Genomic DNA, 25,653 nt, shown 5'->3' with positions numbered 1-25,653 from the left:
ACCTGAGGTATGACTGTATTAGTCTCATTTTATCCCACCTTTTCTCAGAACCAGAATTCAAGGCAACTCACAGAAGTTTAAAACAAACGCAGATAGAATCTTAGCAGCGTAGAGTTGGAAGGGAGCCCCAAGGGTCCTCTAGTCCAGCCCCCATGCAGAGCAGGAGGACCTGTATGGGGATTGAACCCACAACCTTGGCATGATCATCGCCGCGCTCTAACCAAGTGATCTGGGCAGCTAGCTAAGCACATATAACACATATAAACATAGAAAAGATAATGGCTAAAGGGTAAACTGTAATGGAATGTAAATGCAAATTTATTAAAACACTGATAGCAGAAACAGACAGACAAACGAAAAGCCGTTTTCTAAAAGGCAGTCAGTTCCCAAAAGCCTGTTGGAATAACAGTCTTCACCTGCCAGGGGAAAGACAGCAAGGAGGGAGACAGTCTAGCTCAGGCTTCCTCAAACTTGGCCCTCCAGATGTTTTGAGACTACAGTTCCCATCATCCCTGACCACTGGTCCTGCTAGCTAGGGATCATGGGAGTTGTATGCCAAAAACTTCTGGAGGGCTGACTTTGAGGAAGCCTGGTCTAGCTTCTCCAGGGAGGGAGTTCCAAGGTCTGGGAGCAGACTCCCATCAGCCTCAGCAAGCATGGTCACCTGTCAGGGAGAATGAGTCCAGCAGCTTCTGAAGCACCTCCACATTTGGGTACCTCTGGGCTAGAAGCACCTCTTAGGTGGCACTGTGGTCTAAACCACTGAGCCTCTTGGGCTTGCTGATCAGAATGTTGGCACTTCGAATCCGTGTGACGCTAGTGAGTTCCCATTGCTCTGTCCCAGCTCCTGCCAACCTAGGAGTTCGAAAGCACGCTAGTGCAAGTAGATAAATAGGCACCGCTGTGGCGGGAAGGTAAACGGCGTTTCCGTGCGCTCTGGTATCCATCACAGTGTCCCGTTGCACCAGAAGTGGCTTAGTCCTGCTGGCCACATGACCCGGAAAACTGTCTGTGGACAAACACCGGCTCCCTCGGCCTGAAAGCGAGTTGAGCGCCGCAACCCCATAGTCGCCTTTGACTGGACTTAGCCATCCAGGGGTCCCTTACCTTTTTACCTAGAAGCACCTCTGCTCAGGGCCTGGTTCTGCTGCTCCCGAGTGACCTGATCTTCTGCTTTCTCTCCCTGCAGGTGGTGGGTCTGGTCACACGGAAGGATCTGGCCCGATACCGCCTGGGGAAGGAAGGCTTGGAGGAGCTGCCCCTGGCGCAGACGTGACTTTGCCACTGGGTGCTGCGGACCTTGCTGTGCACCAGGCTCTCGCCAGCCTCCCGGCGCCGTTGCCCTTGGGAGACCGCGGACGTGAAGCCAAACCCCGAAACGCCCGGCGTGTGGAGTCCTGCACTTCGCTGTGTCCCCAGCCTCTCCTCCTTGTCGCCATTCTCCTCTTTCTTCAGCCTTGCGCTCCTCTCACCACCTTGACCTTAGGTTCTCCGCACGGGACTGCAGATAGGCTCTGTACAACTGCTTTGGGGTCCCCGGGGCTTCAGGAGGGGCGTCCCCCACAATTGGAGAGAGGCAGCTGCCTGGGAGTCCCTGACTCTGTTACAGACCTGGGCTGGGAGGTGTGTGTGTGTGTGTGTCCATTTCTGACCAAGCTTTTTTCCTCTGGCCCAGCTCCTGCCAACTGTGCCTTCCAAGACTCGTTACCCCCCCCCCACCACCCCTTTTGTCAATCCTGCTGTGCAAATAATGCTCTGAGCAATGCTGGACTGGAGACCCTGGCCGGCATTTCCTGGGAACAGTCGCAACGCACCTCCCATGCAGCTAAACGTTGTTGTTTTTAACTTGTGTGTAAAGCCAGGGAGCAGGGCCTGAACTGTGGTCCTCTTCCAGGTTGCTGCTGGGACCCCCCCCCCCCAATCTCTGTGGCCAGTGATCAGGGCTGGTGGAGTCAACAAGAATCTACTTAGCCGCCCCTGATTTAACATTACCAGGCATGTTGACATAACTGGGCAGCGTGACAGTGGCCTTTTCCCAATCCAGCCATTGCACCAAGAGCTCATCGCCCAGCAGTGAAACTCTGGCAGCTGGTTCAACACTCAGCAATGTCCCAGCCCTGTTCCCTTACCCTTAGATCTCTCTTCCTCCCAAATCCTTCACACCCAGGCTGAGATTGTGGGGAGCCCTTGCGGCGGCGCTCGTTCCCTCTGGGTCTGCAGCTGTGAAGAGCTTGCACTGCTGGGCTTGTGTACAGCCCCTTGTCCTCACCCGCCACTCCCAGGCGGAGAGTCTCCCTGATAGGTTCAGAGGGTCTTTCTCCCCACCCCACCCTTACAAACAGCAGCCTGCCTTCGTTCATGGTTGTTCGGATCCACTTTCTCTCCCCCACCCCACTCCTAATTCTCACACTGCCTTGCGCCTGTTTGCATGTTTAGCTGCTGGTAGGGAAGATTACAGTGGAGGCCAGTCCGGTAGGGCAAATTGGGCGCTGCCTTCTTACAAGCAATCCTGTCTCTGTTAGCTTTCTCCTCTATGCTCAGCTGGAAGACTTAGCTAGAAATAGCTGGCTCTGCCTCTGTCTGGGCTTGGCGCCACCTACTATCGGGTTCCCTGCCTTTTGCCCATTGGGCTCCAGCCACCACTGGAGAAGAGAAGTAGAGCCCAAGCAGCTTGAAGGAACACCCTTATGGGCAGGAAGGGCAGGTGAGCTGGGCGGGTGGCGTTTTGGCAAGGATCACCCAGTTTAACAAGATGCCGGACCAACCAATGTGCCCACTTCAACCTGAAGCAGCCTGTCTCGCCCCCAAGGACTGGGGCCTCCTCTTTTCAGCCTCTGTGTACATCTGGGCATGCTTGCCCAGAGCTTCTAATAGCCTAGGGAGGGAGGAAAGGAATGCAGGAGATGATTTAGCAAAGGGCAAATGGGCCTCCCGAAGCTTATAGCAAGGTTTTCTCTATTTTGAACTACAACTCCCATCATCCCTAGCTAGCAGGACCAGTGGTAAGGGATGATGGGAACTGTAGTCCAAAACCAGCTGGAGAAACCCAGGCTTTACAGCAGGCAGAGGCAAACTCCAGCCTTCCAGATATTTTGGAACTACAACTCCCATCATCCCTAGCTAACAGGACCAGTGGTCAGGGATGATGGGAATTGTAGTCTCAAAACATCTGGAGGGCCAGAGTTTGCCTATGCCTGCTTTACAGTCTTGGTGTGAGGGGTGTTGGCAACCAGCAGGCCCATTTCCTGACTCCTGGTCCTTCCCCACATCTGGCAGACACCTGTCTCCTCTGCTGTTTTCTATCACGTGGAACACCTGGTGGAAGAGTTCTCTTTTTTGTGCTGAAATTAAAAAGGAAACTATTTATATTTTTGCTCTCGCTCTCTCTCACTCCTGTGTTGTGTTTACTTCCTTATCCTTAAGGACGTATGAGGAGCTGGATCAGGCCAGTGGCCCATCTGGTTTAGCATCCTGCTCTCAACAGCTGCCAACCAGATGCCCATTATGGGAAACCCAAGATGGCAGCAGCACTCCCCCCCCCCTTCTGATTCCTGTTGCTGCAATATCTCTGGTTTTGAAGAGGTTCTTTGGGCGTGGGGGGGCAGGTACAGTGGAAAAGGTCCTTATTAAACACATACATGTTTTGGGGATGGAACTAGAAAGGGTGTCTAGGGAGGGGGAGTTTGGAAGAAAGGTATAGCGAAGGTGTCATTAAAACCAAGCAACTGTTCGGCTGTTTTTTATTCTGTTCATTAAATTTGTGTGCTGTCCTTCATCCACAGATCTTGGGGTGGTTCACAACTTAAAAATGCAAAATAAAACACAAGATACATAATAATATAATCATATATATCCCTTCTACGATTGGATTGAAGCCTTATACAAACTCACAACATATGAACAACTTGCCCGTAAACACAGACTTGCCATGGACAAATTCAATGATATTTGGAATCCGTTCTTAAAAATACTGTAATAGGTTAAGATCTGGTGAAGTACACTAATGTATACAGTTTTGGGTTCCCCTCTATTTTATTTTCCCTTCTACACGGATTCTGTTTCTTTTTCTGTCTTTTATTTACATCCCACCATATTTAGTGCACATGTACCTAATTATGTATTTTTGAACTTTCAATAAAAATAATAATTATAATAATATTTATAGGCTGCCCATCTGACTGGGTTGCCCCAGCCACTCTGGGCAGCTTCCAAGAAAACTTTAAAACAAAGCAAAAAACCTCCCTGTAATAATAATAATAAAAAAAGAACAAAACCGCAACAAACCAATAACACACACACACACACAAAAGCAAAAAGTGTTGCAATCAAAACAAAACTTTGCAGAAATATGGCAGAGGCAATCTCTCCACTTCCACGCTCCTCATCAGCGGTGGCCAGGGAGACACCATGGGATGTCAGCCACCACCGCAACATGGGATAAACGCCCAACTCATGCTCCTCGAGTTCAGTGGCAGGGAAAACAGGGACATTCTGGGATCAAATCAGAAGCTGGGATGGCTTTAGTAATTCTGGGGTGTTCCCTGGAAAATGGGTACCCTTGGAGAGTACACTGTTTCTTGAGGACACGAGATCTGAGGTTACAAGCCTACAACGATCTGTGTTGGAGAACGAATCCTTAGTTCCCCGTTAGGAAGGAGCTTGGTTACAAAGGCTGACCACATCTTAGAACTCTTAAAACTACAAAGGATCGTGTCATGAATACACCAGCTCCAAGCGAAGTTTTACAGCTGGCTGCAAAAAGCCAGGAATAGAGAGGCTGGGATTTCACTCAGGCAGAGGAGAGCCGACAGCTGCAGGCTTCACCTTCTTCTGACCTTGAATGGCAGGATGATAAGGCTGTAGCGGAGAGTGGGCTGGAACATAGCCAAAACTCTCAGAAAGCACAAACAGGAGCGAACAGGCACAGAGATGGTTGGTCAGAAAAGGAAGAGGCTGGAGCTAATCCAGTAAGTCCGAAGAGTCAGCAAATGGGAGGGCTGCTAGATCGGAAGCAAAACGAGATGCAAAGGGCAACGGTTCCATATATTCTGTAGACACCGGAAGGAGTCTTCAGAAGGGTCATCTTGAGTGATAATGCCGGCAGCTGCGTTAGAGCTGTCCGGAGCTGTTTGTTTTTGCAATAAATCCTTTTTAATTACCTACGCTTCCTGTATTATCAAGCTGGGAACCTGGACTCCTGACAGATAGCGGCGTTAAGGGGAACAAGTTTGATAAACTGTGTTCACCCCGAAAGCATCCCTCTCCACCAGCTTTGAGCCACAAATCAGTCCCTTAGCAACCAGGCCCTGCAGTGATCTTATTGTGACATAACTGAGATGAGAGGCCAACATTTTGTACGGAGACCTGCCCCATCTTTTCTTGGACCGGCAACCTGGCTGTCGCAAAGGTCCCAGCTTGGCTTCCTGGCGCGATGGGGTGGATGTAAAACACACACAAACACCCGCTTGGAATGCGCCCTTGACGCAGCGGCGTGGACCTAGCATGAGACACGCATATGCAGCTTTGGTGCTCAGTTCCCTGCTGTTGGGGAAGAAGCAAAACAGAGATCCTTCCCCCCACAGCGGCAGGGTCATAGTGCGGGAAGATCCAGGCACCCCCTACCAGGAGGGGAACAAGCTGCTGAAATTCCGCAAGACTTTCTGCTTGCAGCATGGCTTTGGCTGGCTTCTGGACTCGCCCTGGGGCTTCCTCCTGGTGGGATCGGCCGTGCTGCTTCTGTGGCTGGTGCTAAACATCTGGACTTCATCGGGCCCGGCTTCTTCGCAAGCAAAGCCTCGCGAGGCGACTGTGAGCTCGGTAAAGAGATGTTTCTCCTTAAAGCGTATTCAGTAGTTATGGCCGAGAAAATTACAGTGGTACCTTGGTTCTCAAACTTAACCCATTCCGGAAGTCTGTTCCAAAACCGAGGCACACTTTCCCATAGAAAGTAATGCAAAATGGATTACAGTGGTACCTTGGGTTACATACGCTTCAGGTTACATACGCTTCAGGTTACAGACTCCGCTAACCCAGAAATATTACCTCAGGTTAAGAACTTTGCTTCAGGATGAGAACAGAAATCGGGCTCCGGTGGTGTGGCGGCAGCAGGAGGCCCCATTAGCTAAAGTGGTGCTTCAGGTTAAGAACAGTTTCAGGTTAAGAATGGACCTCTGGAACGAATTAAGTACTTAACCCGAGGTACCACTGTAATCCGTTCCAGACTTTTAAAAACAACCCTTAAAACAGCGGTTTAACGTGGATTTTACTACCTAACGAGTGAGAGGAGATAGGATAGCTATCATCAAATATCTCAGCAGGACCAGAATTAACAGATTCAAATTACAATAAAGGAGATTCTGACTAAATATTAGGAAGAACTTTCTGATGGTAAGAACTATTCAATGGTGGAACTGTCTCCCTCAGGAGGTGGTGAACTCTTCTTCGTTGAAGGTTTTTAGGCAGAAGTTGGGTGGCCTTCTGTCATGAATTGTTTAGTTGTGATCACTGCATTGCAAGGGGTTGGGCAAGATGACGTAGGAGGATGGCTATCTAAGAGAACTGGAAAGCAGGTAATCCGTTTTTCACTTTACTCATCTGCCTTCATACAGGTGGAAACGGTTCCCAAACTAGAGAGAGAAGCAGAGCAGGAAACACCAGGAAAAAATGGTATGTTTTTGCAACCTGACTTTCTCCCTTAAACAGTGTTCGTAACTCCCATTGTTCTAGGTGCATTTTGTGACAGGGAATTTCATTAGTGTGAGCAGTTTCTGAGTTCTGGGCGCAGTACTGCGCCTAAGATTTCAGATTAAAGCTGCAGAGTGGAAGGGGGGAAGGAGGAAAAGGTAAAGGACCCCTGACAGTTAAGTCCAGTTGCAGACGACTCTGGGGTTGCGGCGCTCATCTCGCTTTACAGGCCGAGGGAGTGGATGTTTGTCTACAGACAGTTTTTCCGGGACATGTGGCCAGCATGACTAAGCCACTTCTGGCAAACCAGAGCAGCGCATGGAAACGCTGTTTACCTTCCCGCTGGAGTGGTACCTATTTATCTACTTGCACTTTTTGGCGTGCTTTCGAACTTCTAGGTTGGCAGGAGCAGGGACTGAGCAACAGGAGCTCACCCCGTCTTGGGGATTCAAACCACCGACCTTCTGATCGGCAAGCCCAAGAGGCTCAATGGTTTAGACCCCAGCCCCACCCGCATCCCTGAGTGGAAGGAAAGGAAGACCTTTTTCTGCCTCCCCACTTCCAGTTCACAGAGTAACTGGAAGAAGACTGGAGAAGAATCCCTCTTAAAAATATTAGGGGGGTGGGTGGGCAGGAAAGAACTAGACCATGTGAAAAATGAACATAATATTTTAGCCGCAGTTCATTCATTTCCAGCTTTGTATTCTTGTTATAAAAAGCGTGCCTAGACATTCCGCTGTTGCGCCCATAACCTAGGTTATAGGTGCCATTTAGCTCCTACCTTCCATATCTCAGTTTCTAACGCTGCCCTTAACTTGTTCTTTTCCAAGTCCTGTAATAATTGCATTGTCTCTGCGGAGATCTACACTGCCATCAGTGTGGGACGTCTGTTCTTGGTTTAACATGGTGTACGCAACTTCTTATTGCAAGCTGGCAGTTTTATAAATACCTTTATAAAGAAAGTAAAATAAAATATGCTTCGTCATGGCAATGCTGATGGGACAGTTGTTGACGTGGGAATGACAATAAAAGAAAAACCCTCCCACAGAAGTGAATGGAGGATAGATAGAGGGGAGCGTTTGTGTGGAAATTAAGATAAAATTTACATGTGCTGCTCCGCCTACTTTTAATTTGGCTCCACCCACTACTGCCATGTGGCTCTCAGGCCAAAAAGGTTTTTGTACCCCCAAGTCGGTGTCATTCATTGATTAAACATTACAGAGCTATAATAAATCTTCAAAACAAATAATAATATTTTTTTTGTCGTAGAATGTCTTTGCGTCTGTGGGACACCGTTAACTTCTTATTTCGAAAGGTAGGTACGCCCTCAGTAACTCTAGACTAAAGGGATGTTATTTGGGCTGTGTTCTAGGGGGCGCCTAGGTGGGGAGTCTTCTGGGAGAGGACTGGTAAGCGCCCTGGGGGGTAAAAGGCAGCCCCTTACGTCCCAGCTGGCGCAAAAGCTAACAAGGGATGAGTGCAAACAAACACTAACAAGGGATAAATGCAAACAAGGGGTGAATGATAACAATAAACACTAACAAGGGAGGAATGCAAACCAGAAAAGGTAACAAGGGATGAATGTGAACAAGAATCAGGCTCGTATCAGGCAGCAGCTTTCCAGGCTTTCAGGTCTTTCCAGGCTGTACTTAAGAGATGCTGGGGACTGAAGCTGGGACTTATTGCATGCAAAGAAGATGCTCTGCCATCCTTGTCCCTCTTTTCCCTCTGTTGCTTTCCTCCAGAGTAGACACAATGACATAGAAGTTAGACCTGCCCACTAAGTTCAGTGTGCCTGCTCTGTATCTCCCTGGCATTGAATTCCATCCTAAGGCGGTTCCTAAAATGTTTTGTAGGACACAACTCGGTCCCCACTCCCCTCAACACAAAAACAAAGTTTTATCTTGCTTTATGCTAACTTGGTACATTCTTTTCCACGCTGCCTTTTCTTTTCTCGTCCTCATGTGATTGCCCAGCCCGATCTTAGAAATTGCATAGACATGTAGTTTTTAAAAATGTGAACTTTTGGAAATGGTAGGAATTTGGGTGGAGTCCAACATTAGTCATACTCAGAATAGCCCTCTGGGAAATTAATGGGCATGCAATGCCCAGGCCCACTAATTTAAATGGATCTATTATTTTAAAGCATTTTTAAACCACACACACACACACTTGATTAAAATTCAGTTGGACCTGACCCTTATTAACGCACCAAATGTACAAAACAACTCTGTTTTGTCTTATTTCTTGCAGTTGTGAGCAGCCTTCTGAAATACACCACTGTTCTCTTGTTCCATGTGAAGATATGGGAAATTGGCATCAAGAGGAGTGTTTATGTCCAAAATATGATGGATTTCCTCCACTGAAGTATGAGGCCATTTTAAGCCATGCTTCCTGCTCCTCCTCCTCCTCCTCATCGTCCTCCTCCTCCTCCTGCCTACCTCATTTAAAATGTCTGGACTTGCATTCAAGTTCTGAAAACTTCCAGGATGCTAGAGATACTTCGTGGACCGTATTAGATTCCTCGGATGTGACAGAGAGCAAAAGCTCCGATTCCTGCTCCAATTCGGAGGAGCCCTGCTTGATAGTGCCGAAGCGTGAACCGTTGGAGGTTCCATTACTGCCTGATAGACATATAGAAGTCGTAAGAATCCCTTCCTTCCCGCCTATGGCTCCGTTTACACAGATAAATATTCTCCAGAGCGCGACTTATAAAAAAGAAGACCAGGTCATCTTGGTGGAAAAATGCCTCGCAATTCGTATGGGCCCTGCACCATCACATAAGTCCAAGCCACCCTCTCCTCCCAAACTGATGGAGAAAGAGAGTGTTGAACGTTGCACAGATCAAGAGGAGATGGAGGAGAAACCTCCAGAATTGTCCTGCTCGGACCAAATGCCACTTCCGTGTATAGATATGGATGTGACCTGCGCACAGGAACATTCTAGCGCCTCGGAGGAAAGCTTGCCAAAGCCGTCTTCTCCCACCGGTCAGCAGCCTGCGACAAAAGCAATCTCCTGCACCAGCTCCCCTCCGCGTGACTCTGAGCTGGCCCCTTTAGTCCTGGAAGAGATGGACAGGGAAACCAGAGGCTCCCTTGAATTTCACGTCAAAAAGAAAATGGTTCAGAGGCGGTGTGGCGTCCCCACCCTTGTCTCCAAGTCTGAATCGTGGTTTCGACCCTGTGCGGATGAATTTTCCGGGGAGCTTGAAAGCAGGCCCCAGAGGTCAAAGAGAAAGACAATTTGTGCCCGAAGCCCCCTGCCTCTTGAGTCTCCACACAGAAACGCCACGTTGCTCTATGCGAAACCTTTACAAGAATCTCCAGGGACCAAGAAGTATTACCTTCTCCATTTGGAGGACCAGCCAAAAGAGAGCAGGAAGCCTTGTTTCCTCATGAAGAGGCCAGGCCATAAAACCGGGACTTCCCCTGGGAAGTATATTCTCCTCTCAATGGAGCCAGAAGACGTGAAGAAGCTCACTTTCCACATGACGGTGAAGATGTTAGAAATGCAGACGGGCGCCTTTCCAGAAATGGTGGAAAAATCCTTCCGACTCTACAAGGTCCTTTCTGCAAATCCTCTGCCCAAGCCGATCCGTTTTGGCAACAAAACCCCAAGGCCCAAACACATCTGCCTGCCCTTTGCCACGGGAGAGGCTCCTTGCATCATTGACCTGAACATCGGACACAAATACTTGGCCTACAAGTCGAAACTTCCAACGCCCTATTCAAAGTCGGTGGCAGAGCTGACCTACAGTTCTTCACAGCTGAGCAGGACTGAAACAAGTATCATGAAAAGGGCGCCCCCTGAGCCTTACACACCCAGCATCATTTTGAGAAGGCATCCCAGGGAGGAAACACCTCTTGGCTTGGATCAAATGCTGATAGTCCCAGAGCCCCCAAAGCCACACAAAATGGGGATGCAGGCAGAGACAGCATCCTCCAGCAAGGTTCTCCGGTTTTCCTTGAGTACCGATGGAGCGTCAGCTGAAAGAGAAGGAGCGGAAAAGGGAGTGGAGGCTGAGGGCAGACAAGGGATCAGAGGCCATGAATTGAGGCACTTCCAGGAGGAGCTAGCGGGAAGATCATCCTGCGTGATTCTCCCGATTTTCATTGATGAGAGAGGAACAGTGGTCAGTGGAAGAACTGCAACGGCGAAATTAAGGCACCACCAAACGGAGCTGGAGGGAGGGCCAAGCCACGAGGTTCTCGCAATTGCTTTTGATGAGAAAAAGATAGAAGTCAGTGGAAGAACTGGAATGGTGGAATCAAAGGACCAACAAAAGGAGGTAGAGAGAGGACCATGCCGTGAGGTTCTCCCAATTTTCTTTGATGAAAAAGGGATAGAGGTTGGAGGAAGAACCAGAACTGCAGAATCAAAGGACCGCCAAAAGGAGCTGGAGAGAGTGTCACATCACAAGGTTCACGCAATTTCCTTTGATGAGAAAGGAACAGAGATCACTGGAAGAACTGGAATGGTGGAATCATGGGACCACCAAAAGGAGGTAGGGAGAGGACCATGCCGTGAAGTTCTCCCAATTTTCATTGCTGATAAAGGAACAGAGGCCAGAAGACGAACCAGAACTGCAGAAACAAAGGAACAACAAAAGGAGCTTGAAGGAGGACCAGGCCATAAGGTTCTTCCAATCTCCTTTGATGAGAAAGGAGCAGTGATCACTAGAAGACCTGGAATGGTGGAATTAAGGGAACACCAAAAGGAGGTGGAGGGAGGTCCACACTACAAGGTTCTCCCAATTTTCCTTGATGAAAAAGGAACAGTGATCACTGGAAGAACTGGAATGGTGGAATCAAGGGACCACCAAAAGGAGGTAGAGGGAGGACCATGTGACAAGGTTCTCTCAATCTTATTGGATGAGAAAGCAACAGAGGTCGGAGGAAGAACCAGAACTGCAGAAACAAAGGAACTTCAAAAGGAGCTCGAAGGAGGACCAGGCCACAAGGTTCTTCCATTCTCCTTTGATGAGAAAGGAGCAGTGGTCACTGGAAGAACTGTAACTATGGAATCAAGGGATCAACAAAAGGAGGTGGAGGGAGGTCCACACTACAAGGTTCTCTCAGTTTTGCTTGATGAAAAAGAAAAAGCAATCAGTGGAAGAATTGGAATTGTGGAATTAAGGGAACACCAAAAGGAGGTGGAGGTGGAGGGAGGTCCACACTACAAGGTTCTCCCAATCTTATTTGATGAGAAAGCAACAGAGGTCGGAGGAAGAACCAGACCTGTAGAAACAAAGGAACTTCAAAAGGAGCTGGTAGAAGGGCCAGACCACAAGGTTCTTCCAATCTCATTTGATGAGAAAGCAATAATGATCGCTGGAAGAACTGTAATTGTGGAATCAAGGGACCGACCAAAAGAGGTAGAGGGAGAACCAATTTCTATTGATGAGAAAGTAACAGAGATGAGTGGAAGCACTGTTATGGTGGAATCAAGGGACAAGCCAAAGGAGGTAGAAGGACGACCTTGCCACAAGGTTATTGCAATTTCCATTGATGAGAAAATAACAGAGATAAGTGGAAGCACTGTTATGGTGGAATCAAAGGACCACCAAAAGGAGGTGAGGGAAGGGCCAGACCACAAGGTTCTTCCAATCTCCTTTGATGAGAAAGGAATAGTGATCACTGGGAGAACTGGAATTGTGAAATTAAGGGAACATCAAAAGGAGGTGGCAATGGAGGGAAGTCCACACTACAAGGCTGTCCCAATTTCCCTTGATGAAAAAGGAACAGTGATCACTGAAAGAACTGGAATTGTGGAATCAAGGGACCAACCAAAGAAGGTAGAGGGAGGACCATGCCACGAGGTTCTTTCCATTTCCATTGATGAAAAAGTAACAAAGATGAGTGGAAGCACTGTTATGGTGGAATCAAAGGACCACCAAAAGGAAGTGAAGGAACGGCCAGACCACAAGGTTCTTCCAATCTCCTTTGATGAGAAAGGAATAGTGATCACTGGGAGAACTGTAACTGTGGAATCAAGGGACCTCCAGAAGGAGGTGGTGGGAGGGATGCGCCACAAAATTTCCCTTGATGTGAAAGAAAAAGATATTGGTGAAAGAACTGCAAGTGCAGAATCAAAGCACCAAAAAATGCAGGTGGAAGGAGTGCCAGTTCACAAGGTTACCTTTGTTGAGAAGGGAGCAATGGTCAGTGGAACTACGGTATCAAAGGACCAGTCAAAGGAGCAGGAGACAGGTCCAGTCCAGACGGTTCTCCCGGTTCCCCTTGATAAGAAAGGCACAGAGGTCGGTGGAAGTCCTGGGACAGCAGAAACAAAGGACAAGCCAAAGGAAGAGGACGGTGCACCAGGCCAGAAGATTCTTCCTGTTCCCCTTGATAATAAAGGAACAGAGGTTGGTGGAAGTCCTGGGGCAGCAGAACCAAAGGAGAAGCCACAGGAGGGAGCTCCAGGCCAGAAGGTTCTTCTTGTTCCCCTTGATAAGAAAGACACAGAGGTCGGTGGAAGTCCTGGGGCAGCAGAACCAAAGGAGCAGCCACAGGAGGGAGCTCCAGGCCAGAAGATTCTTCCTGTTCCCCTTGATAATAAAGGAACAGAGGTCGGTGGAAGTCCTGGGGCAGCAGAACCAAAGGAGCAGCCACAGGAGGGAGCTCCAGGCCAGAAGGTTCTTCTTGTTCCCCTTGATAAGAAAGACACAGAGGTTGGTGGAAGTCCTGGGGCTGCAGAAACAAAGGAGCAGCCAAAGGACCAACAGGAAGTGCCAGCCCAAAAGGTTCTCCCAGTTTCCCTTGATAAAAAAGGAACAGAGGTCAATGGAAGTCCTGGAGCTGCAGAAACAAAGGACCAGCCAAAGGACCAGCAGGAGGGAGCTCCAGGCCAGAAGGTGCTCCCGGTTCCCCTTGATGAGAAAGGCACAGAGGTCAGTGGAAGTCCTGGGGCAGCAGAACCAAAGGAGCAGCCTAAGGAGCAGGAGGGAGGGCCAGCCCAGAAGGTTCACAAGGTTACCTTTGATGAGAAAGCAACGATGGTTGGTAGAACTACTGGAACTGTGGAATCAAAGGAGCAGCCAAAGGACCAGCAGGAAGTGCCAGCCCAGAAGCTTCTCCCAGTTCCCCTTGATAAGAAAGACACAGAGGTTGGTGGAAGTCCTGGGACTGCAGAAACAAAGGACAAGCCAAAGGACCAGCAGGAAGTGCCAGCCCAGAAGGGTCTCCCAGTTTCCCTGGATAAGGAAGGAACAGAGGTTGGTGGAAGTACTGGAAGTACAAAGCAACAGCAAAAGGAGTCGGAAGGGGTGCACCGCAGGGTTCTTTTGCCTTTCTTTGAAGAGAAGGCGAAAGAGGCTGGCCCAGCTGAGAAAGCAAGGAGTGGGCAAAAGGAACCAGCGACTGAGTCTGGCTCCCTGCTTCCTTCTCCTTCCACTGGTGGAAAGGAGGGAGGAACGGAGAAAGGGGCAGCAGTGGCCGGTGGAAGCAGGCCGGAGATGGAGAAGGCCAGGATCCGGAAAAAGGAGGCCTCCATTATAAGGGCAAGCCTCTTCCTCGAGCTAGACCTGGTGAAAGAGAAACTGAACCTGCACTTGAAGAAGAAAATGGAAGCCCGGCTGCTTCCATCCCAGGGAGCAGAGCTGCAGGTCCACGTTGGCTTTGACAAAGAGGCGAGAGGAAGGAAAACAAAGAAATCGGCACAGCCGAGCCATTCCGCTGACCCTCAGCCCAAGCCGAGCCGGCCCTTCTGTTACGTCTGCATGTCCCTGGATAAAAGTGGGGTGGCAGTCAAACCTGTTTGCTGGGTCCTTCCAAAGCGGATTTTGAAAATGAACGGGAACCGGGTCCCCCAGGTGGTACGATTGGAGAGCAAATCCAAAACTGCTCCAACTAGCTCTGCTCCTTCTGGCTTGGCAAAGGAGGCAAAAGGGGTGCCAAAAAAACCTGCTGTGACAATCCAGCCGTCTTAGAGAGAGAAGGGGATTTCTTTAGAAGCAGAAGGGATATTGGGGTGGGGAGGAAGAAACTATTAAAGATAAGCCTAAAAGCGAAGCCCAGCTGCTGGCCATCTTGTGCTGTTTTATGACAGTTTGCTCCACATCTGCGTATGTTAATGTCGTGGGGAAATTCTCCCTCCAAGGGACTGATGCAGGAAAAATTTGGTTCTGTTTGCTACAAAACCCCACACTTTGTGAAGCACTCTGCAAAGCAAAACACAGCGATAGCCTTTGAAATTTGCATTCCGGTTTAATTCTGCAGCGCAGCTCTCCTGACAAGTAATGTGTGCAAAAAATAAAATAAAAAATGATATACTGGGGTAAAGTGTGCAAATAGATTCATGTACAAGTGAAAATAACATCTAGAGGTTTATTTTATCAGCAGAAACATAAACATTAGGGAAATGAATTGCAAAAATGTGTATATTGGGCGGAGTTTCATACAAAAGATGTATATGGGCAATGACCGTTTTGCAGGGGGGTTGCGTTCCTGACCCCTGCGCGCATCAGTGGAGTGCATGGAAGTCCACCCTGCCCCGTTATGCCCTCTTTTGTATGACCCCACCCCCTTTTCTGGCCCCATCTGGGTTGCGGCGATGCGCACATGCGTGGTTGCTTGTTCTTTGCAAAACAGTTGTTGCCTTCATTAGACATTTGCACTAAAATGCTGGTGGAGTTTCATGAGGACTTTAAAAATAATAATAAAATAACTGATGTGGAAATGTGCGGAGAATTTAGAGATGAGGGAAATAAGAAACTGAGAAACTGAAATTAGCAGATTTGCCCACCCCACTCACCACAACCCTGTTGGCAGAGTAACTAAACTGCAGCTAGGAAGCCTGCTCAGAGTTTCTGCACTGGTTGTCCATTTGCTCCTGGGCCAAAGTCAAGGTGTTATTGCTGGCCAACAGAAGCACAGAAGCATAGAATTGTTGCAAGGGAACCAAGGGTCATCTAGTCCAACCCCTTGCAATGCAGGAATGTCTTTTTTATTTTTAAATAAATTTTTATTGGTTTTTTCATAATTTTATGCATTTTACCATAACCATTTCAAACATTAAAGTACAAGGTTCTTTTGAACCTTCAGGCCTCCTTCGCTCCCTCCATGGGTTCCATGTTTAAGATTGAAAGACCTACACTGGCTCCCAGTATGTTTCCAAGCACAATTCAAAGTGTTGGTGCTGACCTTTAAAGCCCTAAACAGCCTCGGTCCAGTATACATGAAGGAGCATCTCCACTCCCATCGTTCAGCCCAGAGACTGAGGCCCAGCTCCGAGGGCCTTCTGGCGGTTCCCTCACTGCGAGAAGCCAAGTTACAGGGAACCAGGCAGAGGGCCTTCTCGGTGGTGGCGCCCACCCTGTGGAATGCCCTCCCACCAGATGTCAAAGAGAAAAACAACTACCAGACTTTTAGAAGACATCTGAAGGCAGCCCTGTTTAGGGAAGTTTTTAATGTTTAATAGAAAATTGTATTTTAATATTCTGTTGGGAGCTGCCCAGAGTGGCTGGGAAACCCAGCCGGGTGGGTGGGGTATAAATAAATTATTATTATTATTATTATTATTATTATTATTATTATTATTATTGCTGCATCTTTTACCATTATCCATCTATTTTAAATAACCATAATTATCACAAGTAATTGCCACAAGTGTCATTACATCCCAGCCGAAGATTTTAGCCATTTACAGTGATCTTTTAAACAAATTACAAATTTACTGCAGTCTTTAGAAAATTCTTGATCTTCCTAGTTCCGGATCTTTCCCGTCAGTTTCGCCATCTCTGCATAGTCCATGAGTTTCATCTGCCATTCTTCTTTTGTTGGTACTCCTCCTTCCATCTCTGGGCTAGTAGCATTCTCGCTGCCCTCATTGCATACATAAAAAGTATTTTATGTAGGAATCTCAACTCAAGCATCCATGACAGGTGGCTGGAAGGAGAGTCCACAATCTCCAGAGTCCTGAGAGAGTCTACTCCATTGCTAAACTGTTATTGTCAAAATTTTCTTCCGGATGTTGAGTCAGAATCCCCTTTCTTGTAACTTGAATAGTTTGAATAAAATCTGGTCTATAGTTACAATCAGGGCCAGATTTAGGTTTTATGAGGCCCTAAGCTACTGAAGGTTATGGGGCCCTTTATATGTCCAGCTGTCCTTTGTCAACAACAAATTGTCACTGTTTTTTGTGTTGAATATATGTTATATGGTAATTTATGGACCTAATAGGTATCTAAAGCCATTTGCACATAACAAAATATGTATTAAAGTAATTGTTGAACTGAAATATAATTAAGAAGCATATTAATAGTGGCATTGGGGGGGGGCCAAGAGCGTGGGACCCTAAGCTATAGCTTGTTTAGCTTATATGTAAATCAATGATTAAATTAGCTTACAGTATTGCCGGAAGAAATATCAACAACCTCAGATATGCAGATGACACAACCTTGATGGCAGAAAGTGAGGAGGAATTAAAGAACCTTTTATTGAGGGTGAAAGAGGAGAGTGCAAAATATGGTCTGAAGCTCAACATCAAAAAAACGAAGATCATAGCTACTGGTCGCATCACCTCCTGGCAAATAGAAGGGGAAGAAATGGAGGCAGTGAGAGATTTTACTTTCTTGGGCTCCATGATCACTGCAGATGGTGACAGCAGCCACGAAATTAAAAGACGCCTGCTTCTTGGGAGAAGGGCAATGACAGGCCTAGACAGCATCTTGAGAAGTAGAGACATCACCTTGCCAACAAAGGTCCGTATAGATAAAGCTATGGTTTTCCCAGTAGTGATGTATGGAAATGAGAGCTGGACCATAAAGAAGGCTGATCGCCGAAGAATTGATGCTTTTGAATTATGGTGCTGGAGGAGACTCTTGAGAGTCCCATGGACTGCAAGAAGATCAAACCTCTCCATTCTGAAGGAAATCAGCCCTGAGTGCTCACTGGAAGGACAGATCCTGAAGCTGAAGCTCCAATACTTTGGCCACCTCATGAGAAGAGAAGACTCCCTGGAAAAGATCCTGATGTTGGGAAAGATTGAGGGCACAAGGAGAAGGAGACGACAGAGGATGAGGTGGCTGGACAGTGTTCTTGAAGCTACCAGCATGAGTTTGACCAAACTGCGGGAGGCAGTGGAAGACAGGAGTGCCTGGCGTGCTCTGGTCCATGGGGTCACGAAGAGTCGGACACGACTAAACGACTAAACAACAACAACAACATTACATATAAAACAAGTTTGATAGGTTCATGGAAAAATGGGTGGTGTTTTTATTTTATTTTTGCAATGTTTTGGAATAATAAGTTCAATGACAGCCTTGTGCAACTTTCAATACTGTGTTTGTCCATCGATCTGCCTTAGTGGATCATAAATTAATTGAAAAGGAAAGAGCAGCTCGCAAACGGAGATTTGGGGTGGGCATGTGCCCGCCTCTCCGCAGGTGTCTTTTCTCTCCCCGGGGATCCTCTGCGTTTGCTCGATGCGGAGTCGCAAGAACAGGATCGCACCGTCTTTTAGCAACAGACCCAAGAGAACACCCAGGCGCATGCGCGCTTGGGTGTGTGGAGTTCCAAGGCGTGCACTTCCCACCGCTGCCGCTTGGCGGCGGACAAGAAGAAAAAAAAAAAAGCAAGACAGCTCAGCGAGCGTCGGGGGCGCGCGCCGGCGTCGCCGCCGCCTCGGGAGCGGCGCCAGCCTAGATGGGAGTGAGGCGAGGCTTTCAACGCAGGCGCGGTGGCCAAGTGGTAAGGCGTCGGTCTCGTAAACCGAAGATCACGGGTTCGAACCCCGTCCGTGCCTCGCTAAAAGCTCGTGCGGGCCGAATGCCTCTTCCCCTCGCGCGCCAGAGAGAATGAGAGGGAGGGGCTCATTTTTAGGGCAATTTAAGACCCGAAAGCGAAAGTTTGAAGAAGAAAAAAAAAGCGGGGGGGGGGGGGAGGGGCGAGGAGGAGATTCCCACACAGGAGGGGAATCTAGCGATCTCAACTCAACTCCGTTTCTTTCCCACGTGAAAGCAAACACGGGGAGAGCATTCACTCACCAGGGTCCTGCACCTTAATCGTACCAGGTCGGCTTTTGATTTAAGGGGTTTTTCCCACGTTAAAGAGAGATCGATCAGCCTTGTATTTGCCTTGAACTGCTGGGATTGCCGATTTCTTTTCCTGGCTCCTGCGCCTTTTAAGAGCAACCCACTGCGCACCAAGCTTTCCCCCAGGAAACAAAGCGAGGGGGAGGAAAGGCAAGGTATCTATTTATTTTTAAAAGCTGCTGACTTGCTCTTGGGAGTAAGCAGGAGTAAAAAAAATCTAACAGTGAACTTTGCTTTTATTTATTTATTCCGGCATGTTAATAATCATTGCACGCTCAACACCTCCACTTAAGTGCTTTTGCTAGACTGGGAATGGCGATACTAATTAAACGCCTTGCATTATAGAAAGATAAGGTTCTAGTCCTCATGAAAGGCGCATCACGGCGCAATTCACAACAGTGGTGAGCAGCATCCAGGAAAAACAACAACACCTGGAGCCACTAGAGGGCGTTCTTGCAGCACCAGACTTAGCTGTGCTTGCAGGTTGTCGGAAAGGAAACCGAATTTGCAGAGCAAAAAAGAGTGAGACGTTGTGGGGGGGCGAGCAGCAACTGGCAGCTGCTTTGATTACAATTAGGGAACAGCAAGGCGCAAATGTAAATAAGCCAACCAGTTTCAGCCTATGGTGCAAATTCCTATTCCTTAGTGCATCTTGAGAAGTAGAGACATCACCTTGCCAACAAAGGTCCGTATAGTTAAAGCTATGGTTTTCCCAGTAGTGATGTATGGAAGTGAGAGCTGGACCATAAAGAAGGCTGATCGCCGAAGAATCGATGCTTTTGAATTCTGGTGCTGGAGGAGACTCTTGAGAGTCCCATGGACTGCAAGAAGATCAAACCTCTCCATTCTGAAGGAAATCAGCCCTGAGTGCTCACTGGAAGGACAGATCCTGAAGCTGAGGCTCCAGTACTTTGGCCACCTCATGAGAAGAGAAGACTTCCTGGAAAAGACCCTTATGTTGGGAAAGATGGGGGGCACAAGGAGAAGGGGGCGACAGAGGACGAGATGGTTGGATAGTGTTTTCGAGGTTACCAGCATGAGTCTGACCAAGCTGCGGGGGGCAGTGGAGGACAGGAGTGCCTGGCGTTCTCTGGTCCATGGGGTCACGAAGAGTCGGACACGACTAAACGACTAAACAACAACAACAACAAAGTGCATAAGATGCTATAATGATTTGCATTCTTCTCTGATTCCTCTTCTTCTGGTCAGCCTCCTGCACAGCAGGCAGAAGTTCAACAGGTGACTCTTCATGTCTGTCTCAGAGGCCACAATAACCGCACCTGTTGAAATTCAGGCAGTGCCCTCTTTTGCAACAACTTTTGCTTTTGCAAATCAAAGCTCATGTGTGACCATTGGAGGGCAGCAAATCCACCCTGCTGTTTATTTATTTATCTCAATAAATGATTCCCAGGGCGCATTCCGCGAAGGAAATTAAAAGTGAGCGGCAGCAATAATACTGAACCAAGTAAGGCGAGCCACCGAGAAGTTTCCGCCTTGGTTTCGATTCCAGGGATTGTTCGGAGTGTGACCTCGGATGATAAACAAGCAGTTATTGCTAATTGAACTGGCAGAATGGTTCTTTCAAATGACCTGAATGCTGATGGGAAGGAACTGTTTGGCTCAAAAGATAACAGTAAGAAACTGTGTTTAGGGGAAGTTTGGGGAAGTTTTGTTTTTAAATTGTGTATTTTAGCATATCCCACTGATGAGCTGATTAAATGTTACTAAATGCTACTTTTTTACCTAAATGTTATTAAATGCTAGCTTTTGGAAATTGGGGAATAGTCAGAACAAAATTGCAATTCTTTGCCCCTCCCTCCCCCCAAAGTAGAAAGCATTAGTTAATGTATTGGGGGGTTTTCTACGAATTTTCACATTCAACTTGCCTTATTTCAGAGGAAAGATCATACTCAGTGGTCGCTCGCATCTCCACACTGCAGGGAGAGACGCCATCGAGAGCAGCTGCCAGTCAGTTTGGACAGTACTGAGCTAGATGGGACCAATGGTCTGAGCTGGTACAAGGCAGCTTCCTAATATTTTCCACCCACAACAGCACATGTTATCTGATGTTCCTTGTCCCTTTGCACTGATGATTTTCCTCCCTAGCAGTTGGAATGTTCAGGCACATTCTGTGACCGTACAGATTGCAGAAGCCACTGTGACATCACAGAATTTCAGCCAATGGGCGTGGAGGCAGTGCCTAATGTATGCAAAAGGCTCACTGGGGCTCAGAACTCGTGTTTGCTTTCTTAGAGTCATGCCATAAGATGCAATATTTAAAAAGAGGAGAGTACCTCTGAACATGTACAGTTAGCCTGTTCTATCTGATCGTACCTAGTCCTGAAATGTCTAGGATTTTATCGTGAGTCGCTGAGAAACATAGGCATTTGATACATTTAATAAATCATAATAATGAATAATAATAGGGGTGGAATATCAGCCTATGCTACGCAGCTTCCAGGCAAGCTGCTGGAGGCTACAGAACCTTTTTTTAAAAAATAAAATTAATTTTATAAAATTAAAATGATAGAATTTTTATAAAATTAAGTATTTTTGTTAGATACAATGCAATACAATTAATACAAAATATAATATAATATGTAATTGAACTGAGGTGTGTAAGAAGATAATAGAATTGTAAAGTTGGGAGGGACCCTGGGGGTCGGTCATCTAGTCCAACCCCCTGCAATGACAGGCGGGATTGTGTTCCTATGCAGCGATTCTGCAGCCACACCACGCAAGTGCAGAAACTAGATGCAAAACACAGCATCCTGGGCATGCACTTTAAAAGTTAAGATTCTAGTCCCTAAGATATGCGTGTATCTGGTAACAGAATCAGTCTTCAGAAGTAATATGTTTTGAGATCAGGAGCTGGTGAAGGAGAAGAGGCAAATAGCCATTTTTGCCCTTTCCCCCAGGCAGGAATAAAGTGTGGAAACATCCAAGCTGTGCCTGCGGTCGCTGGTTCCAGCTGCCGTTCCTACAGAACCGTCCGCGAGGCCTTTCTCCTCCAGCTCCGGAGCCCTGTGTAGCTGCGGGTGGGCGTGGTGGCAATTTCAAAATCGCATCTCCTCGTTTGCTTCTCTCCCTGCTGCAGCTGCCTGATAACGCAAGAGCCCTGGCTGTGCTGGAAAGTCTCCTCTTTCTTCCAGCGCCTATACTACACCCCGATCCCCTTCCGGAGCATGTTGGACTGCAAGCAAGCTGGTCGGGGCAGGGACCTTACCTGCTTGCCTGTCGCCTCCCTGCGTCCCCCTTGGCAGCTCAGTTGCAGTCGGCAATGTCTGCAAGGGGCGCCGGCTTGGCGAAGCCTGGGAGCCTGTCCCTACGCTCCGGGCGCGCGGTTGTTTGTTGCTTCTTAAAGCGGCAGGGGGATATTGCAAAGTGGAGAGGGAGTGTTGGGGGGAGCAGCAGCTTTTCCTCTCCCCTCCTCGTTCTTTTTCCTTTAATGCGTGAGCTCCAGGCCTTTGCATGGGCGAGGAAGGGCCCCCGCTGCGGGAGGTCGCGGGGTGCTCACCAACACTCCAACTGCAGAGAGAGAAAGGGGGGGCAGAGACACCTCTGGCCAGATGTGGCCCGGAGCGCTTTTTTGGGGGGGGAGAAAGCAGACAGCTGAATCCCCAAAGACCCCCCAAATCGGCTTTATATGCCACCACCCCACAGCCAGAGCTCTTCTCCCTGCCTGGGCCAGCCTTCCCTTGGCTGGCGGGCCACACCCCCCTGTCTCCGCCGACGGGGCGGGCAGAGGAGTCGCTGCCCCGCGGGGCAGGCAGGCAGGCAGGCAGGCAACTCGGGGAGACTCCCTCTTGGGCGATCGGCCGCGGTAAGATTTTTTTTTTGGGGGGGGTCCCGAACAAAACACCCCCCTCCCCACCGCCACCCGCCTGAGTCACGCTTTCGCCGTGGAGGAGAAGCAGCCAAGGAGGGAGGGAGGGGCGGCGGCCACGCCAGGAGGCTCCCGGTCGCCTCTTCCCCCTCCCCGGCCTCGGCCCCAGGCAGGCAGGCAGGCAGGCAGCCGGGAGATTCCCCGTGCCCCCCCCCCCGCAGCCCCGCTGGCGGAATCTCTTCTGACCCCCCCGCCTGTGCAACGCCGCCGGGTGAGTCCTCTCCGGGGAGCCCCTCTGGGGATTCCCCCGGGTCCCTCCCCCGCATGGGGGATCCTCGCCTGGGCTCCGGACGCCGGCAGGTGTATTTGGGGAGGGGGGAAGAGGGGGGCGGGCGGCACCCCCCCTTCCTTCCTCCCTCCCTCCCTCCCTCCCTCCCTTGCCTGTCTCTTGGTGTTATGCAATCAGAAGTGCGGGGGGGGGGAGAAAGAGACCCCCCTGGCAGCTCCCCCCGCCCCCTTTCCCCCCTCCCACCCCGGTGGGCTTTTGTCAGATGGGGGGGGCAGGCGGGGGGAGGCGGAAGCCGCCAGCCAGCCAGACGGAGCACCGGGTTCCCCCGGGAACGCGCAGCAGACACTGGCGCCCGCCTGCTCGGCTGGAGAGAGAGAGAGGAGTGGGGGGGTGGGGGGGCGCGCTCCCGTCCCACCCCCTGGAGCTGGGCTCCTTGCTCTGCCCGAGATGTGGAACTCAGGAAGCAGGTGGCTTGGCGGGGTTGGGACACGAGAGCATTTTATTATTTTATTTTTAAAGGACGGGGATGCAGAAACCAACCCCCCCCCCAAAAAAAAAGACCCACGTGGAGCCCAGGCTCTGCTGGCCTGACTCCCCCACCCGCAATGGCTTGACTGTCTCCACGTGGCTGCTTTGCTTTGCAAAATACGGCGCGTCCAGCCTCCTGGAGGACAGCTACGGTGCCAGACATAGCCTGCTTTGTACGTGCTCAGACAGTTCCCTTTGGGGGCTTCCTAAGGACATCTCGGAAGGAGACCCTGCTGGATCAGGGCTTGCTGGAGGGTCCCTAAGCCAGGGCGCTGGCTGGCTGGCCGGCTGGATGCAGCTCCTTTCCCCATGGGATGCCTGAAGCTGACAGCCCTGACTACCTGGGATTCAGAGATAGACTGCACTTAGGTATGGAGGTTCCGCTTATCCAACACAAAGAGGAGCCATTGAGGCATGAATGGGCCTCCACCCCTCCTAAAACCCTCGTGTCTTGTGTCAATGAGTTTCGCACATTAATACATAGCTGTCAACATTTACCATTTTATTAAGGGAAATCCCCTTATTCCGAATAGGATTCCTCGCAAGAAAAGGGAAATGTTGACAGCTTTGCATTAAATAATAACAATAAGAACTTAATCTTGCCTGCCCATCAGCTGGACTGGGTGGTGCTGAGCTCTCGTTTTATGAGAGAGGCGGGAAAACTTCTCTCTGCTTTCTCCACGTGGTGTATAATTTTAGAAGCCCGTAGAATCATAGAATGGTAGAGTTGGAAGGGACCGCAAGGGTCATCCAGTCCAACCCCCTGCAACCCAGGAATCTTTTGCCCCACATGGGCCTCGAACCCGTGATCTTGAGGTTAAGAGTCTCATGCTCTACAGACTGAGCTATCTCACTTACCTCCCCCCTCCCTTGCAGGCTTTGAGGTGGGTGGGTTCATCACTGAAATCTCAGGTGCCGCATCTGGAAAACAAACATGCATACTTGGCTTTTTATTCCAGAGAACCTTGGCTTTCGCCAAGACTCCTGCTGTCAGTTTTGACTTCTGGGTGTAATCCGTGGGTTTTTAGGGTTGTTGGTTTTTTAAAAATCGCTTGCATGCTTTGTCGTTTTTTGTAAAATGGTGCTGCCTTGTGACCTTTGTAGGGAGGACAGGAAAAAAATATATGGTTTAAATAATAGTGAATAGTATTGCACAGAAACAGGGCAGCTGAGGTGTCAGCAGCTGCTTCTGCAAAGCAGTAAATTAAAAGTAATGCATGGAACCTCCATGGATAGGCACAGTCTACCCCCAGAGGGAGAATTCCACTGGGCTGGATGACTCCTTGATCTGATCCAGTGAAGCACTTCTTACAAATCTGTGTTCTTGAAGAAAGTTGCAGGTGCAGAGTATGGGTGTAGCCAGGATTTTTGTTGGGGGTGGGGGCGGGCAGGCCTTTTGTTAGGGGCAGCAGAACCTCAGTTTGCTCTGTATTTTTATTGGATTTCTACTGATTTTGGGGGGGGGGCAGCTGCCCCTCCCTGCCCCCCTACCTGGGCTACACCCATGGCGCTGAGCGTGTTGGGGAGGTGATGGTAAATTGGAAGGAAAACAGCAAAGGTTGGGATGGGGCCTGTCTGAAAGCACATGGGGCGCAGATTGCCTCTGGGGTAAGCAGAGGCGGGTTGTTCTGGTCCTTGAGGGATTTCAGGAGAGCCAAATTCAGAGGGCTACTCTGCAGCAGCCGCTGTGAAGCTGCTTTCCTGGTCTGCCACAGGACTGTGGTCTAGTGAATTCTGCAGAGACTGGGGTGATCTGGATGTTCAAAGTTCCCATCAGATTGTGGCTCTTGCAGCTCATTCCTACCAGAGCTTAACCCCACCCTTGATAACAAGCGTAAATCTGATCCTTCAAAGACTTTTTTGCTATCTGGCCGTGAATGAGAGTCAGCAGACTCTGAGTAAGAACTGTGCTTGCTTGGTGGGGAGATGGGTGTGTGTGTGTCTTTCTGCACAGGGCAGGGAATTTTGCCGTCTCGTCTCAGCTTGTCAGGAGGGTTGGGAAACTCTCGTAAGGGAGAAATCCAGGCAGGAGAATAATCCAGGGGAGCGCTCTGTGAAATAAATGTGAACTTTTGGATGCGGTGGTTCCAGAGTCGGGGTTTTGGGGGCGAGATGAGCTTACGTTTTATCCAACTGGCCCACAAAGTCCCTCGTCTGGAGCTCACGTTGGTCTGCAAAGGAACCCTGTTTTGCAGTGGCTCAGAGAGCCGAGGGTTTGGATGGAGTTTCTACAAAATACCTGTATCTTAACAAAATACCTGTATCTTAACAAAATACCTGCATCTTAACTGG

The 25,653-nt window shown here is 49.1% G+C and overlaps 2 protein-coding genes across 3 annotated transcripts in view; both read left to right on the top strand.

Moving 5' to 3' along the window:
* Positions 1-3,368, top strand: part of CLCN7 (chloride voltage-gated channel 7) — a 41,098-nt gene extending 37,730 nt beyond the window's left edge. The window contains exons 25-26 of one of the 2 annotated variants that reach the window (XR_013833141.1): positions 1,190-2,999; positions 3,134-3,368. Coding sequence is in view for 1 of the 2 variants with exons in the window: in XM_079953768.1 (XP_079809894.1) it covers positions 1,190-1,276 (87 nt within the window). In the remaining variant the exon portion in view is untranslated. Of the gene's footprint in view, positions 1-1,189 lie in introns of both variants that reach the window. The other variant, XM_079953768.1, reaches the window with a different exon arrangement.
* A 1,828-nt stretch (positions 3,369-5,196) lies between these two features.
* On the top strand, positions 5,197-14,614 carry LOC307202692 (uncharacterized protein; the record flags this gene model as incomplete). The annotated part of the gene is made up of 4 exons (XM_079952857.1): positions 5,197-5,817; positions 6,609-6,666; positions 7,954-7,999; positions 8,938-14,614. The coding sequence occupies exons 1-4, from the start codon at positions 5,503-5,505 to the stop codon at positions 14,612-14,614; spliced, it is 6,096 nt and encodes a 2,031-aa protein (XP_079808983.1). The 5' UTR covers positions 5,197-5,502.
* Between the last annotated feature and the right edge of the window lie 11,039 nt (positions 14,615-25,653).

The sequence above is a fragment of the Podarcis cretensis genome (assembly GCF_951804945.1).
Source record: "Podarcis cretensis genome assembly, chromosome: 14".
NCBI lineage: Eukaryota > Metazoa > Chordata > Lepidosauria > Squamata > Lacertidae > Podarcis > Podarcis cretensis.
Note: the sequence above shows the minus strand (reverse complement) of the source record. Positions and strands in the feature narration are given on the sequence as shown.